This window comes from Tupaia chinensis, unplaced genomic scaffold, assembly GCF_000334495.1.
Source record: "Tupaia chinensis unplaced genomic scaffold, TupChi_1.0 Scaffold000671_2, whole genome shotgun sequence".
NCBI classification, from domain to species: Eukaryota; Metazoa; Chordata; class Mammalia; order Scandentia; family Tupaiidae; genus Tupaia; species Tupaia belangeri.
The window spans coordinates 1,479,838-1,496,109 of record NW_006160194.1 but is presented as its reverse complement, the minus strand read 5'-3'; the positions used below and the strand labels follow the sequence as shown (position 1 = coordinate 1,496,109).

Genomic DNA, 16,272 nt, shown 5'->3' with positions numbered 1-16,272 from the left:
GAAGTCACTCATTGCTCACTCACACAGAGAGCTGCTGACAGCCAGACTGCTCACAGCCTGCTCTGACAGCTGAAACGAACATGTCCCATGTCACTGCCACATTCCCAGCAGAGTGGAGTCTCTCTTGGTCAGGAGGGTAAGAGAGTAAAGGACCTTTAGCAGCAGCTCACTGCAAACTATTGTGTGAGAAATGGGAACATGACATGTAGGCTTGCACCTGCGAGGTAAGGGGGTCTAAATGAGTTGACATTTAAGGGGAAAATGCATTAAAGAACAAAGCTTCGTCTCAGAATGTAGAAAACATGATAAAAATGAGAGGCCAGCAGATGGCATAATCCTTACATCACTGGACTCCCACGTAGTCGACCGTGGTTCGAGTCCCGGACCCAGTAGCTTACAACTCACACCAGGCACATGTGCATGCGTGCCCAAGGTCCTGAGAGGAGAATGGAGGAGAAGGGGTTGCAGCGTGGCCATCCCCCCTGGGGGTGATTTCTCACTTTCCATCTGTCTCTCCGGTGAGTGCACGTGCCCTATAACAAAAATCTCTCAAAAAAGAAGAAAACAAAAAGATATAAACTAGAAACTGAGGGCCACAAACCTCAGACAAGTATCTTCTGGATGTGAATTAATCGACATCCCTGTTGTATGGTCACCTGCAATTTCACAGCTCAGGTTCTTCAAGCTTCCAACAGGAGCAGACCAGTCTTTGTAAGGGACTGGAGGGGCTCCAGCAGCAGACTCCCAGCTGGCTCACCACAGTACGTATTGCGAGATTGCTTCTGTGATAACATCCAGGTTCTTGCTGTTTCAGACAAAGAATTCAACAAAACAAACAGCAAAAGGAAGAAGTCGTTTATTAAGTAAAAGTACGTTCCTGAGAGGGTAGGCTGCGCGAGCAGAGCGGCTCAGGTCTCCCTGACCATTCTTATTTTCCGTCTTAGCCTTTCCGACTGCAGTAAGTGGTATCTGACCGTGCTTTTCCTCTGCATCTCCCTTTTGCTAAGGCGTGCTGGGCGTTTTTCCATGTGCTTGTTGCTTGCTCATGTCTTCCTTGGAGAGTTGTCTGCTCGAGTCACTCGCCTATCTTCTCGTCGGATTGATTGTTTTCCAGGTAAACTGCGGAGTTCCCTCTACATTCTGGTTACCAGTTCCTTATCTGAGGCATAGTTTGCAAATATATCCTCCATCCTGAGGGTTGTCTCTTCACTCTAATTATTATTCCTTTTGTTGTGCCAAAGCTTTTTAACCTGAGGTAATCCCACTGTCTATTTTCAAGATTACTGCATATGTTTTGGGGATCTTACTGAAGAAGTCTTTGCCTACTCCAATGTCTCCCACAGCTCCCCCTGTGCTATCCACCGGTACTTCTATAGGTCAAGGTTTTAGGGATGGATGGGTGGACTGACTGATTTAACCATGAATCAAATTTCCGCAAAAGGGGCATTTTATTGATTACTCTATTCCCTCACAAACAGACCAACTGTAATCAAATGAGGTGAACATTCCCCTCAAGATTTGGTCGTCTTCGTAACAGAAAAGGTGAGGCTTAGACCTGGATCCCGTGACCCTTTCTCTTCTCTCCTCCCAGTTCCCAATGCTCACATCTCTAATAGGCAGCGTCCTCTTAGACCCTCAGTGGGCTCAACACGTTCAAGCCTCAGCACAATCTTCTTTGTAGTTTTTGCCTTCTTCCGGAGAATAGGCTTAGTCTGTCCACCATAGCCGCTCTGCTTCCTGTCACGCCGCTGTCCCTGAGCACACAGAGAACCCCTGCCCTTTTGTACTGTGTCACTGTGTGAGGCTGGTGCTTGCCACACTTCTCACAGAAAACCCAGCAAGTTCTCGGGACGTCCACATGTTTGCGGGCCAGCTAGCCATTCAGAAAGCAAGGCCTTAGGGTTCAGACCTCTGACCCATCTTGAGCTGATTTTTGTTAACGGTGAGAGATGGGGGTCTGGTTTCATTTTTCTGCAGGTGGATACCCAGTTTTTCCCGCACAACTGACTTTAGAGATTTTGTTTTTCCCACTGGATTGTCTTGTGCTGTGTTTCAAGAATCAGTTGACTGCATGTTTTAAGTTTTATTTCTGGGTTCTCAAGGAGAGAGAGAGAGAGATTTTTGCTATAGAGCACAGGCATTCACCAGAGAGAAAGCGAGAAATCACCCCCCAGGGGGTATGGCCACACCCCAGTCACTTCACCCCTCTCCTCTTGGGATCTTGGACATGCACACACACACGCCATGCAGGAATTTTAAGCCACTGGCTTTGGGATTCAAACCGCAGTCAACTCTGTGGCAGTCCAGCAATGTGACCAAGATGCCACTGCTGGTCCCTCTGGGTCCTCTATTCTGTCCCACTGGTCTAGATGCCTGTTTTGGTGCCAGTACCATGCTGGGTTTTTTTGTTTTTGTTTTTTGGGGGTTTTTTTGAGAGGTTTTTGCTATAGGGCAAGTGCGCTTGCCAGAAAGAGAGAGAGAGACAGAAAGTGAGAAATCACCCCTCAGGGGGGATGGCCATGTCGCAATCCCTTCTCCTCCATTCTCCTCTCGGGATCTTGGGCACGCATGCGCGCCCGGTGTGAATTTAAGCCCCCGGGTTCAGGACACGAACCGCGGTCGACTAGGTGGGAGTCCAACACAGCCATTATGCTAACTGTTGGTTCCCACCATGCTATTTTGATGTTCACAACTTTGTAATATATTCTGAGGTCAGAGAATGAGTACCGCCTACTTTATTCTTTTTGCGCAGTATTACTTTAGTGATAAGGGACCTTTTATGATTTCAGACTAATTTTATGAATTTTTTTTCTAGTTCTGTGAAGAATAGCTCTGGTAATTTGATTAGGATTACATTAAACTTATAAATTAATCAGAGTTGAATTGATATTTTGATTATATTAATTGTTCCAATCCAGGAGCATGGGATATCTTTCCACTTTTTTGTATCATTTTCTATTTCTTTAGTTTTTTGTGTTTCTTTTGAAATCCTAATCATCCCAGACAATATGAACAATGTATTAGTCAACCTAAAACTTCAGTATAGCCAATCCATTCACTCAGTATGTGAATCACAAGAAGGCCTGGTGGGTGTGCGGCATGGTGGTGGAGAGGCCACTGTGGCAGCGGAGGGCCAGGCAGTTCTCTGCTGGTTCCCCATCGCCCTCCGCCCCACAGGGCAAGCCCTGGCAGAGCAGCCGACTTGCACCCGACTGCTTGTGACACAGCTCAGGACAGCAAGTCATCAAGGACGTGGACGGTAGGTTTCCCCTCATCAATGAGCTTCTGAAGAGACGTCCTACGCGGCCGACAAGATGCCAGGCACACGGAGGAGTGAGGCAGGCGCCGGCGTCCGAGGCCCACAGTGCAGCCTGAGTCCCGCCGCCCTGCACTGCCTGTGGCTGCACACTGCTGCTCTTCCAGCTCCCCTCCTTCATGCAAAACCAGCTCCGCTACAGTGAGAGACTCCGTAAGGGCAACTATTAGCACATTTATGGGGAAACTTTTCAGCATACTGCCGATTGAATTTGAAGTTGATCACTACCTGACCTAAAGACACTCAAAATTGCCAAAGGTCATACAAATTGTGAAGCATGCTGTACATCACACTATTTCCAAGGAATATCAACAGGTCGTCGTCCTTCTTTTCCTACTCTCCTAAACACCCCACGGTAGTTGAAAGCCAAGTGCCCGCACACGAGATCCTAAGCACACTAGTTCAGCCGCACTTGTATATTTTGGTATCAGAGAGAGAGGAGACCTTACCCTAAAGGGCAGCTTGCACAGTTTGTTTTCACTGTTAAGCACCCAAGCCCCATCTCACAGCACCCCACGAGTTCTATTTGTCTGCTGATGTTTCTGATTCCTCTAGAAATAAGTTACACTTCTTAAGACAAATGATTGGTGAGGTTTAAAACACAAGAGTCTAGGGTAGAGCCCCTTTCAAAGCTCCCAGAAAAATCTTAGAACATCCCCCACCTCAAAAACTCTCAAACAAGGCCACTGAACATTCCGTCCTTCCTGAGACAAGTTCAGAAAGTGTGGGGAAGGTGGGACCAGCAGTTGGGGTAATGGCTATGTTGCTGGACTCCCACGTAGTCGACTGAGGTTCAAGTCCCAGATCCAGTGGCTTAAATTCATGCATGCATGCCCAAGATCCTAGGAGGAGAATGGAGGAGAAGGGATTGTGGCATGGCCATCCTCCCTGGGGGTGACTTCTCGCTTTCTGTCTCTCTGTCTCTGTCTTTCTGGCAAGCACACGTGCACTATAGCAAAAACCTCTCAAAAAAAAAGTGTAAGGGTGAAGAGAGCAGAAGGAAGTATAGTTACAGGCCCACAATACTTCATTCGAGTTTTGGAACGGTAAGCAGAGCAGTACCTTGTGCTGAATGTGCTGATTTTTTAGGCCATAACTGTCCCTGACTGATCAGAGGAGCTGCGACACCCACATGCAGCCCCGAACTAGCTGACTGCACTGACACCCTAACCAGGTGTGGGAGGCTTCTCCTGGGAAGGACAGAGGAATCATTCCCAGCTTTGTGGAACATTCCGTCTCAGTAGCAATCCCTCTGCTGTTACAACACAGAAGCAACCATAAACAAACGGAGGAGTGAGACAGTGCTTGAGATTTTCCGTACAAGAGCAGTTGCCAAGTCTGACCTGAGGGCTGTAACCTGCCAGCCCCCACTCTAACCGTGCCCACCTGTATTTTGGAACCAAGAGCAAGAAATACAAACAGAAAGTTAAGCTTCGCACACAGAGTAAGCAGATGCGAGCCCAGTGCGCCCTGCAAGCCGCCGCCGCCCACAGCAGCAGTACGACGTCCTCCTATGGAAGCGGCACCACAGGTCAGAGCAGCTCTGCAGAAAGCCCTCACCTCGTCGATGATGACGTGCGTGAACTCCATCAGACTCTTGGCACTGACTATTTTTTGAAGCAGGACTCCAGTTGTCATATAAATTAACTTAGTATCTTCGGTTGCTATTTTCTCTAGCCCTACCTGAAGTTAAGGAAGGAAAGAGAAAGAAGAGTCCAGGTTTAAATAGCTGCTGTTTAATTAACAAAAAGGTTACATGTGTTTCATAAAAGTGGATGAAACAAGAGAGAGAGAATAAAAAACTATTGTATTCTGGGGCCGGCCAGTGGCATGGTAATTAAGGCGGCTAGATTCCACATGGCTAACAGTGCAGTTCAAGTCCCAGACTCAGAGCAGTTCAAATCCGTCACAAGGAAGCTTAAAAAACTCATGGGGCACATGTGTGTGTCCAAAATTCTGAGAGGAGATGGAGGAGAAGAGACTGCGGTGTGGCCGTCTCCCTCGGAGGGTGATCTCTCACTTCCCCTCTGTCTCACTCCAGCGAGCACATGTGCCCTATAGCAGAAACTATGTTTTAAAAATTATCGTATTTCAAAAGACGTATAGAGTCCAAATTGAAAATAAAGCTTTCGGGCCAGTCAGTGGTGTGGGGATTAAGGAGGCTGGATCTCACGTGGCACAGTACAAGCCCTGGACCAGGCATCTTGAAAATCATGCCAAGCACATGTGCACGTATGCTCAAAATCCCAGGAGGAAAACAGAGGAGAAGGGGTTGAGGCATGGCCACCCCCCGCCCCAGGGGCGATTTCTCACTTTCCCTCTCTGTCTCTCTCTAGTGAGCACATGCACTCTGTGGCAAAAACCTTAACCAAAAAAGAGAAAGAAAGAAAAGAAAAAGAAAAGGAGAAGGGGAAGGGAAAAGGAAAACCGTGTGTGTCTGTGTGTGTGTGTGTGTGTGTGTGTGCGCGCGCGCACGTGCATGTGCATGCCTGCCCCAAATCCTGGAAGGCGAAATGGACAAGGGACTGAGGTGTGACCGTCCCCCATGGGGTGAGGCCTCCCGTGATCTCTCTGTCTCTCTATCACCAGTGAATACACAGTGCCTCTAGCACTATAACTATTTTTTAAAAAACAAAGTTTTCAAGTTCATTTTTTTCTTCTTTTTTAGAGGGGTGTATGAAGGTGTAGCTTATCCACTTGTAGTGCCTATAACGTTTTTGTGTTAAAATATTTATGTATAAAGATTCTAGACTACAAAGATGTAATTGAAAGGATAAGATTATAAAAACTATGAACCTAAGAATTCTCATTTCTTTCCTATTCAACTGGGAAAGAAATTAAATATTATTTTCAAGAAATCTAATTTTGCCATTTGTTAAAATTATGCCACAGGGACCAGCAGTTGGCGTAATGGCTATGTTGCTGGACTCCCATGTTGTCAACCACAGTTCAAGTCCCAGACCCGGTAGCTTAAACTCACACCAGGTGTGTATATATGCATGCCCAAGATCCCAAGAGGAGAATGGAGGAGAAGGGATTGCAGTATGGCCGTCCCCCCGGGGAGTGATTTCTCGCTTTCTCTCTGTCTCTCTCTGTCTTTCTGGTGAGTGCATGGCCCTATGACAAAAACCTCTCAAAAATAAAACCATGCCACAGCTCTGCTCTTTTGGCAACTGGTTTCATTTTAATTTCCAGCAGAAAGCAGTCACACGGTATCTCCACCCTACAAGGAATAAACTGCACATCTCCCCCCACGACACACACATGCAGTCTCACCTGATAGCCCACCAAGCCACCCAGAGTCCAGGAGCGCTCTTTACTGATCCACCTGGCGATGCTGCTGGCCCCGATCTTCCGTGGCTGGGTGACCACAATGTTGCAATAGGTGGAGTGTTGAGTGCAATGATCCAAGACATACTGCGGGAGTTGAGTACTTTTACCACTCCCTGTGGCCCCGTGTATAATGACCACAGAATTACTTTCTATCAAAGAAATGATCTAGAATTGAAAAACAAATTATCTTAAAAAAAAAAAAAAGGCACAAAATCGGGACCAGCAGTTAGCATAATGGTTATGTCGCTGAACTCCCATGTAGCTGACCATGGTTCAAGTCCTGGACCCGGTGGCTTAAACTCACGCCAGGCGTGTTTGCGTGCATGCCCAAGATCCTGAGAGGAGAATGGAGAAGAAGGGATTGTGGCGTGGCCATCCCCCGGGGGGTGACTGCTCACTTTCTATCTCTCTGTCTTTCTGGAGAGCGCACGCACCCTATAGCAAAAAAAAACCTCTCCAAAAAAAAAAGGCACAAAATTAACAATAATATCAACTATTGCCCATTTTAGGAAGACTTCAGGATCTACTTCTCTCTCACCTTAGGTTAAGTAATGAATTAGACAGGCACACATACGGGCGAGGCCAAGGAGGCAACAAGCAGTGTGGCACATGGAAGGCAGTCCCATTACCACAGGGCAGCACGCACTAGCTATGGAGAACCGAGCCCAGTTAGTCTCTGCTCCCCAGGTCTCACGCTGGGATTTGTTTTGCTGTTATATGTATGGCAGGTGTGCTTGCCAGGGAGACAGATGGAGGGAGAGAGAGAAAGCAAGAAGTCACCCCTGGGGGACGGCCACGCTGCATTTCCTTCTCTTGCACGCTCTTCTCAGTATTTTGGACATGCACACACAAGTTTGGTGCATTTTTCAAGCTGCTTCAAGTCACCAGGACTAGGACTCAAACCATGAAGTCAGCCATGTGGGATCCAGCTGCCTTAACCACCACGCCACTGGCTGGCCCTTCATTTCTTTAATGAAATGAAAACACCAAATTGGATTCTATGGCTCTTATTAAATTCCCATTGCTTTAAAATTTCGTGATGAACCTGCATGTGAATCTGCTGGAAATATTAAAACAGAGTGGTTACATTCCAACAGCTCACACTTCATTGGAAAGGTGTCGGACATGGGCTGGCCGGTGCCACCATGGCCCAGCCGTGCGCAGAGGGAGCCAGGTCCTCAACTGCGGTTCTAATTCCCACGCTGGGGCTTGGAAAGCGTGCCAGGCACGTGTGTTCATGCCCCAGAGTCTGAAGGAATGGAGAAGGCACTGCGGCATGGCCATGCCCCATCTCGGGGGCCTTTCTCTCCTTGCCCCTCTGACAAGTGCACATGCCTCCAGTAACACAAGGAAAACAGAAGCGAAAGAGAAGGAAGCAAAGAAGGAAAGCAGAAAGGACTTCTTCAGACATATTTTTGGTTTTTAGGTTTTTTCCATAGGACACATGCACAATACAGAGAGGGGAAGTGAGAAATCACCCCCCAGGGGATGGCCATGCCATAATTCCTTCTCCATTCTCCTCCTCCTGGCACTTGGGCACACATACACATGTACACAGCATGATTTTCAAGCCTCCAGATCCAGGACTTGAACCACAGTCAGCCACGTGGGCATCTGGAACTTGAACCACAGCTGCCATGTGGGAGTCTGGTGTTTTTTGTTTTGTTTTGTTTGTTTTGTTTTAGAGAGAGATTTTTACTGGGACCAGCAGATGGTGTAATGGCTGTGTCGCTGGACTCCCATGTGGTCGACCACGGTTCAAGTCCTGGACCTCGTGGCTTTTAAACTCACATTGGGCGCGTGTGCATGCATGCCCATGATCCCAAGAGGAAAATGAAGAAGGGATAGCGGTGTGGCCATCCCCCCGGGGGGGCTGATTTCTCACTCTCTGTCTCTGTCTTTCTGGCGAGCGCATACACACTATAGCAAAAACTTCTTCAAAAAAAAAGAGATTTTTACTATTGGGCTCACTAGAGAGACAGAAAGTGAGAAATCACTCCCCTAAGGAGAATGGCCACCCCATAACCCCTTCTCCTTCTCAGGATCCTGGGCATGCATGCGCACAAGCACACACGTGCCCAGCATGAGTTTTAGGCGGTCCGCTATGTGGGCGTCTAGCAACCATGATGCCATCTGCTGCTCCCGTGGAGTCCAGTGTCTTAACTCCGTACACATTTTTAAACAATTAACTTCCACTCGTCCACTTGTAGGTTTTACGGAGCATTTAAAAAACTCCAACTCTCCTCTGGCTCTGAGCCTCCTCTAACCCAAATACATCTAGGCTCTCTAACAGCAATTGCTCCAGTCAGGGAATACAAACTAACTTGAATACTGGCTCCTAAAATTAACTAATAAAGTAACCAACTCTACAAAAACTGTACAATTCAACCTAGAGCAAAATCAAAATTAAATATGGGGACATTCCAATTTTATCTGTGACTGCTTTTTCCACAAGAGAAATTAATAAAGGTTTCATGCACTTGCTACTAGTCATGTTTAATAACGTGACTCATCAGAAATTTCATCACCCTGCTGCTCTCTCTGGCTGACCTTGTGCAACTGGCGTACCAAGGACTGATCGTACCAATGAATAGGCAGAAAAGGCCGACACTTAAAGAAAACCCCAGGGAGGTGGCGGGGTGTGTTATCTGCTTTGTGAGAAGATGTGGTAGGTTGGCCCAGTGGCCTCGTGGATGAGGGAGGCATAGCTCACATGACGCTCGCACGGTTCTAGCTCTGAACCTGATGGCTTCAAAGACACACTGGGCATGTGTGGGTGCATCCAGAATCTCTCTAGGATAGAGACAGGAGACGGGACTGCAGCGGGACTGCACCCCCCCACACCCTCCATTCCATCTCTGGCAAGCACATGTGCCCTCTGAGGAGGGCGGGGGGAGACTGCGTGTGTGCATGCATATACATGTATGTATATACACGTGTACATGCATACACATATGGACATGTGCTTCTTCAGGCAAGAGCATGTGTTTATGCACAGACACTTGGGGGAAGGAGAACTGTGCATTCGGGGATATTCTTCGGTGAGGGCCGGACAGGTCACAGCACAGCCAGAGAAAAGCCGTCGCCATGGGTGCCACAGTCACCCACACCGCCCTGCCCCCTGCACCCGCCTGTGACTTTCACTTTACAAACCAAACGTACTGGGCCGTGGACACGTCTTCAAACAGATTACATCATGGCAAAGTAATTTTACCTCTTCCTTACATCGATTGATGGGCAAATCAGGGTATTTGTACGTTGCCTCTGGGATGCACGTCGCGTTGCTTAATTTAGCCAAAGGGGGCCTCTGACCTGGATTCAAACAAAACAAACACACGCAGTGCCAGTTCTTATCTGAAGACGACAAAGTAAGCCAGGGCTGTTACATCTACGCAGACACACGTGCACCTCCAAGCCCACTTCCCACAGGCTCTACCGCCAGCAGGAGAGGCAGAGCAGAGCCTCAGCAGCCCCAGGAACGCACCAGCAGCAGCACTGAGGACTGAGCGCCGCCCGGAGGAAGGACCACAGCACTCCTTACCAGTCAGATGCTGTCGGAAGGGTTAGCTTCAAGAGAGCCCTTGCTCTGAACTGGGCGGAAGGCTCCCATCTGCTGTGCGCATCGCTGCACTGACCCCGTAGTCGTCAGCTGGCGGACAGCTCGCAAAGCCGGCAACCCAAGAAGGGCACGTGTGCTCTGACCAGCGTGGCCCAGTCACGGTCCCGCCCGCGTGTGCACATGCCCCGCTCTGGCTACACGACACATCGGACCTCTGCTCAGCACTCAGCAAACTGACAAGTCATCAAAATTCATGGGACAGGGAACCAGCAGTTAGTGTAATGGCTGGGTCACTGGACTCCCATGTAGTAGACTGCAGTTCACGTCCTGGACCCGGTGGCTTAAAACTCACGCCAGGTGCGTGTGCGTGCGTGCCCAAGATCCCGAGAGGAGAATGGAGGAGAAGGGGTTGCGGCGTGGCCATCTGCCCTGGGGGGTGATTTCTCGCTTTCTGTCTCTATGTCTCTGTCTGTCTGGCGATCGCATGCGCCCTATAGCAAAAAAAAACTCTCAAAAACAAATTTCATGGGACATAGATTTTCATTGCAAAATGTTATACTTCCAAAACCTCTCCATCCCTGTGTGAAATATAGTACCTCTCTCTGGGGCCCCCTTCCCGGAACCTCTGTCCTCCCACAATCCGCCCTTCCTCTTTCCCCCAGCCCTTTCTGACCCAGCCTCTTCCTGCTCTGTCCCGTCCTTCAGGCCACATACACACAGCCAAGCACCTCTTCTGCTCTCTACAACTGCTTCCCTGAACATATCTCAGGCTCACGGCTAGTCTCAACAGCATGTAATCACAGGCCAGCCAGCAGGGTGGTGGCTAAGGAGGCTGGAACCCACATGGCCAGCTGCATGGTTCATGCCCTGCACCGAGTGGCTTGAAAAGCACTGCAGGCGTGTGTGCACACATGCCCAAAGTCCTGAGAAGATAACTGGGAAAGAATTTTGGTGTGGCCATGTCCCCTGAGGTGTGGTTTCTTGATTTCCCTCTGTCTCTGTCTCTGCCTCTCTCACTCTCTCTCTCCAATGAGCACATGTGCCCTATAGCAAATTTTTTAAGAGCGTAAAACATACACTATAGCTATGTTCCTACACTTGAAGCAAGGTGTGCGGCACTTGTTGTCAAGTTTACAAACAGAGGAGCCAGGTCTGCTGCTGTCTGTCAAAGTCAAAGTCGGCCCCACTGCTGACTGGCACCTGGCGCTGACTGGCACCTGGCACTGACTGCCCACTGCTGACCCAGGGATGTGTCACCCTCGCTTTGCTGCCTACACTCCTCCCAGCTGTGAAGCAAACACTGAGGCTGGGGGCCCACTGCTGTCTCCGGCCCGCCGAGACACACACACCAGGAAGGGGAGGAGGACGTGCTCAGCCTGCTGAGTGAGGACAGACCCCGCGAGTCGGCACCCAGGCACAGCGGGGAGATGCGGGCCCAGATGTGTAGTGCCCCAGAGGCTGTGAGAGGCCCAGGCAAAGGCCACTCAGAGGGAGGGGCGGCTAAGCCTTTCAGAAAGATGGGAAGTTGGGGTCAGTAGAAGGCGTAATGGTTGCGTTGCTGGACACCCACATGGTCGACCGCAATTCGTGTCCTGGATCCAGTGGCTTAAAACTCACGTCAGGCACATGTGGGTGCATGCGTGCCCAATATCCTAAGAGGAGACTGGAAGAGAAGAGATTGCAGCTTGGCCATCCCCCCGGGGGTGATTTCTCGCTGTCTGTCTGTCTCTTTCTGTCTCTCCAGCAAGCACACGTGCCCTATAGCTAAAATCTCTCTAAAAAGAAAGAAAGATGGGAAGCAGGCAGCTAGGAGACTGAGCCTGGGCCGCCACTGCCCAGCCAAATCTGCAGTGACCACATGGACACGGCCGTGCACACGCGGGCACGAGTGTGGGGGCGAGTATGGGCACAGGCGATACAAGCAGCAGAAACATTATCAGGGAAAAAGTCTCATGTCCTAACTGCACTGTCCCGGCTGCAGCCCCTTCTGCAGGAGACGCGAAACACAGCCTGACGTTTTCAGGTCACTGGCTGAAGGGGCCCCGGCACCAATCATCCTGCCTCCACATCCTCTGCCCAAGGGCAGCCAGAGCCAAAGAGAGGTGCCCACGGCTGGCTGCACACGGCTCTCGTCCCCCCCACCCCCTCAGCAGCGAAGGGGAGGGAAGCATGACGGGTCCCTTCAGGCAGACCCAGCTCGCAGACAAAGGGAGGCACCAGCAGCCTGCAATCTGCACTCGAGGCTCCGCCCCGACTGCTCGCACAGGGTCTGTCACGTGAGCTGGGGAGCCCTCCTAGTCATCTCACTAGGCCACCCCCCACCCCCATCATCACCAAGGACAAAACCCAACCCAAAAGCTCAGCGATGACAGGCTCCAGCAGTTGAAATGGGTGTTAAGTGACGAGTATTAGGTCAGCTTGGTGAGGACCTAAGGACGTCCATCTTAAAATCTAGACAGTACACGTGACGAGAACAAGCTCGAGAACTGCATACCCTTTTGCTGTAACATCAAATCATTACAATAGGTAACTACATATCACTTCTCTGGGGAGAGGCCTCCCTGCTCAGCCACCTGTCCATCTCACGGGAGCCACTCCCTTAAAACCAGGACAAAACTGAAACGGGATGAAAGCGATCACCAGAAACATCGCTGATGTAGAGGAGGCCACCTGTGGCATTCAGCCCTGACCTGAAGATGCCATCCCAGGACGGGAGAGCAGGGGGCCCGCAGGGCCGGAGAGGCTCCACGAATCGATGCTCTGAAGTCTCCATTTGAAAAAAAGCATTTGCCCCTCACTTCATAAACTGTTCTGATGGAGTCGCAGCGTTGCGCTGACATCCCTAGAGCTCCACTCAGGAACCGTTTCTACAACAGCAAATAACATCTACAACACAGCAGAGTCAGAGCTATTGTGAACTGAGGGATTCTGTAACTGGGTAGAACACAATCTCGTCTTGAAACCGGCCATGCTGGCCCGGAATCCGAGGTGTAAGTATGATCCCACAGTTTTAATGTCGATAAACAGACACAGGGCCAGCCCCGTGGCTTAGTGGTTAAGAAGCCAGTTAAGGAGCTAGCTGTCTGTCTGTGTCTCTCATGGAATAAATAAACTTTAAAAAAATATTTTGTGGGACCAGCAGTTAGCATAATGGCTATGTCGTTGTACTCCCATGTAGTCGAGTGCAGTTCGAGTATCGGACCCGGTGGCTTAAACTCACGCCGGGCGCATGTGTGTGCGTGCCCAAGATCCTGAGAGGAAAAAGGAAGAGAAGGGATTGCGGCGTGGCCATCCCCCCTGGGGGGGAGCTTTCTCCCTTCTGTCTCTCTGTCTCTCTTTCTGGCAAGCACACGCACCCTATAGCAAAAACCTCTCCAAAAAACAAAAAATTTTGCTATAGGACATGTATGCTCACTGGAGAGAAACAAGGGGTTGGGGAGAAGTGAGAAAGCACCCCCCAAAGGGAATGGCCAGACTGCAATCCCTTCTCCTCTCGGAACTTTGGGCACTCGTGTATACATACCTGGCGTGTTCCTCAAGCTGCCGCGTCTGAGACTCAAACCATAACGCCAGCTACATGGGATCCAGCCACCTTAACCGCCACACCGCAGGTCGGCCCCAAAGAAAGAAACTTTCAAATAAAAAGAGCCTTACACATGTGTAATGCCCACTTATACTGAGGATGTACTAGGCTGTTCAGACAAACTCCCTCCTGAGGACAAGCACAGAGGCTACGGAAACACCCCAAGGCCCCCTTAAAGCACCGAGGGTTGGTTAGATACAGGGAGCCAGCAGCCAGGTCTATGCAAGGCAAGGGCACTAAGAACACAGCAAGGGCCTAACTGCTGTGTCTACCTTACAGAGGAAGGCACGTAATGAAACTTAACCAGGGTACAGAAGTGAATGAGAGGCTGCAGCACAGGGAATGGCTCACAATTTTCTACAGCTGATCCAAGATACCAATTAATACTGTCAAGGGGTCCAAACAAACTTCAAAAAGAACAAAGATTAACACAACATTGTGTGAACTATATTTCATCATTTTGTAAAGCTAAAAATAAAATGTCACACTAAAAAGTCCAGCTTCTGCCCTCAAGGCTAAGCAGACCTAGACAGAGCAGGCGAGCAGTGGGCTGCCCGGGTGAGTAGCAGGGGAGTGACAGACAGCCTAGAGAAAGCGGAATTCCAGAAGGGAACCTCTACCACATGAATAAGGCCTGCTGCTAACAGGACAATTAGCTCAAGAAAAGGAGCTCGGGACCAGCAGTTAGCGTAATGGCTGTGTCGCTGGACTCCCACGTAGTCGACTGCGGTTCGAGTCCCAGACCCGGTGGCTGAGAAGTCACACCGGGCGCGTGTGCGTGCGTGCCTAAGATCCCGAGAGAAGAATAGAGGAGAAGGGATTGCAGCGTGACCATCCCCCCTGGGGGGTGATTTCTCGCTTTCTGTCTCTATGTCTCTCTGTCTGTCTGGTGAGCACACCCACGTGCCCTATAGCAAAAACCTTTCAAAAAAAAAAAAAAAGAAAGAAAAAGAAAAGGAGCTCCACCCTCATAGAGCGTAACCAGCTTACTCTGAAACGTGAACACATGCACTCATGGGGACGGAAGATTTAAAAAAGACCATTTCTCATTTTATACACTTAGGCACTGTCTCAAATTTGATTTTGATAGAAATGTTGTACATTGTAAAGGTATGTGTGATTAAAATTTCTAAAAAGACTCACAACAAACTTTAAAAAATAAACAAAATATTAAATGTATATTGAAACAATAATATACTTACTATACTTAAATTTTAAAAATAAAAAAATTATTATTTTAAAATTTCATTTTAATATGCTTATTGTAAAAAAAACTAAGTTTTTAAATAAAAATATTAAGCACTTTTAATTAATAAAGCATGAGACCATATTTGTCTTCCCAAGAGACTATTTAGAAACTGAATTTAAGATAGGAAAAAACTGAACATTTTACAACCTATCATACACTCGCTCTGAAAAATGTCCTAAATTAACAAGCGGTATGAATTCCTTACTCTGACCAAACACTCCTTGATTCAGAGTGAGGTACTATGCTGATAAACCCACAAGACAAAAATATCCCACGTCAAAAATTCACTAACATCCCAACAAATTCAATGTAAAGTCAATGAAATCACAATCCATATTTCTCAAAGACTTTTAAGAACTTATCTTAACATGTGAACCACTTCCCCATCAAACTTCAGCTATTCAAAGACACCTGCTCACCTGGTTCGCTAGCTGGGCGGTCACTACCACGATACGTGGCAAGTTCTTGTGCTTCAAGTTGCCTGTACTTGTTAATATAGTCCATTTCTGAGCTCCTCTGGCCAGGTGACCTGAGTAGTAGAAATTGTAATAGTAAAGTCAATTTGAACGGATTGAAAACCTGTGGCATATATACACTATGGAAAACTACTCGGCCATAAGGGACAATGAAACCCTGGTACCTACCTTACAGTGCAATATGGAAGATCGAACGTTAAGCAAAGTAAGCCAGACTATAAAAAACACACGTTATGGGCCAGCAGGTGGCATGGTGGTTAAGGGTGCTAGACTCCCGCATGGCCAACCAAGGTACGAGTCCCTGACCTGGCAGCTGCTTTCTCATTTTCCCTCCCCCCCCTCACTCTGTCTCTAATCAAATTAAAATAAATAAATAGTTAAATAAGATAATTCTTTAAAAAATTATTAAAGGGAACCAGCAGTGGGCGTAATGGCTATGTCGCTGGACTCCCCGGTAGTCAACCACAGTTCGCATCCTGGACCCGGGGGCTTAGAACTCACACCGGGCGCGTGTGCATGTGTGCCCAAGATCCCGAGAGGAGAATGGAGGAGAAGGGATTGCGGCGCGGCCATCCCCCCTGGGGGGGTGATTTCTCGCTTTCCGTCTCTATGTCTCTGGCGAGCGCACGAGCCCTATAGCGAAAACCTCTCCAAATAAATAAATAAATAAAATAAAGTATTTTTAAAAAAAGACAGGGAACCAGCAGTTAGCGTAATGGCTATGTCGCTGGACTCCCACGTAGTCGACCGCAGTTC

At 48.7% G+C, this 16,272-nt stretch overlaps 1 protein-coding gene and 1 pseudogene across 3 annotated transcripts in view; one reads left to right on the top strand and one right to left on the bottom strand.

Moving 5' to 3' along the window:
- The window catches only part of TDRD9 (tudor domain containing 9), a 147,804-nt gene that overhangs the window by 101,358 nt on the left and 30,174 nt on the right, over positions 1 to 16,272 (bottom strand). For 2 of the 3 annotated variants that reach the window (XM_006160071.1, XM_006160073.1), the window contains exons 2-5: positions 15,460 to 15,569; positions 9,864 to 9,961; positions 6,593 to 6,814; positions 4,877 to 4,999 (exon numbers count right to left, since the gene is read on the bottom strand). In XM_006160071.1, the coding sequence (XP_006160133.1) occupies positions 4,877 to 4,999; positions 6,593 to 6,814; positions 9,864 to 9,961; positions 15,460 to 15,569 (553 nt within the window). The remainder of the gene's footprint in view (positions 1 to 4,876; positions 5,000 to 6,592; positions 6,815 to 9,863; positions 9,962 to 15,459; positions 15,570 to 16,272) is intronic. The other variant, XM_006160072.1, reaches the window with a different exon arrangement.
- Positions 15,698 to 16,272, top strand: part of LOC102496775 (ribosome biogenesis protein BRX1 homolog pseudogene) — a 6,015-nt pseudogene continuing 5,440 nt past the window's right edge.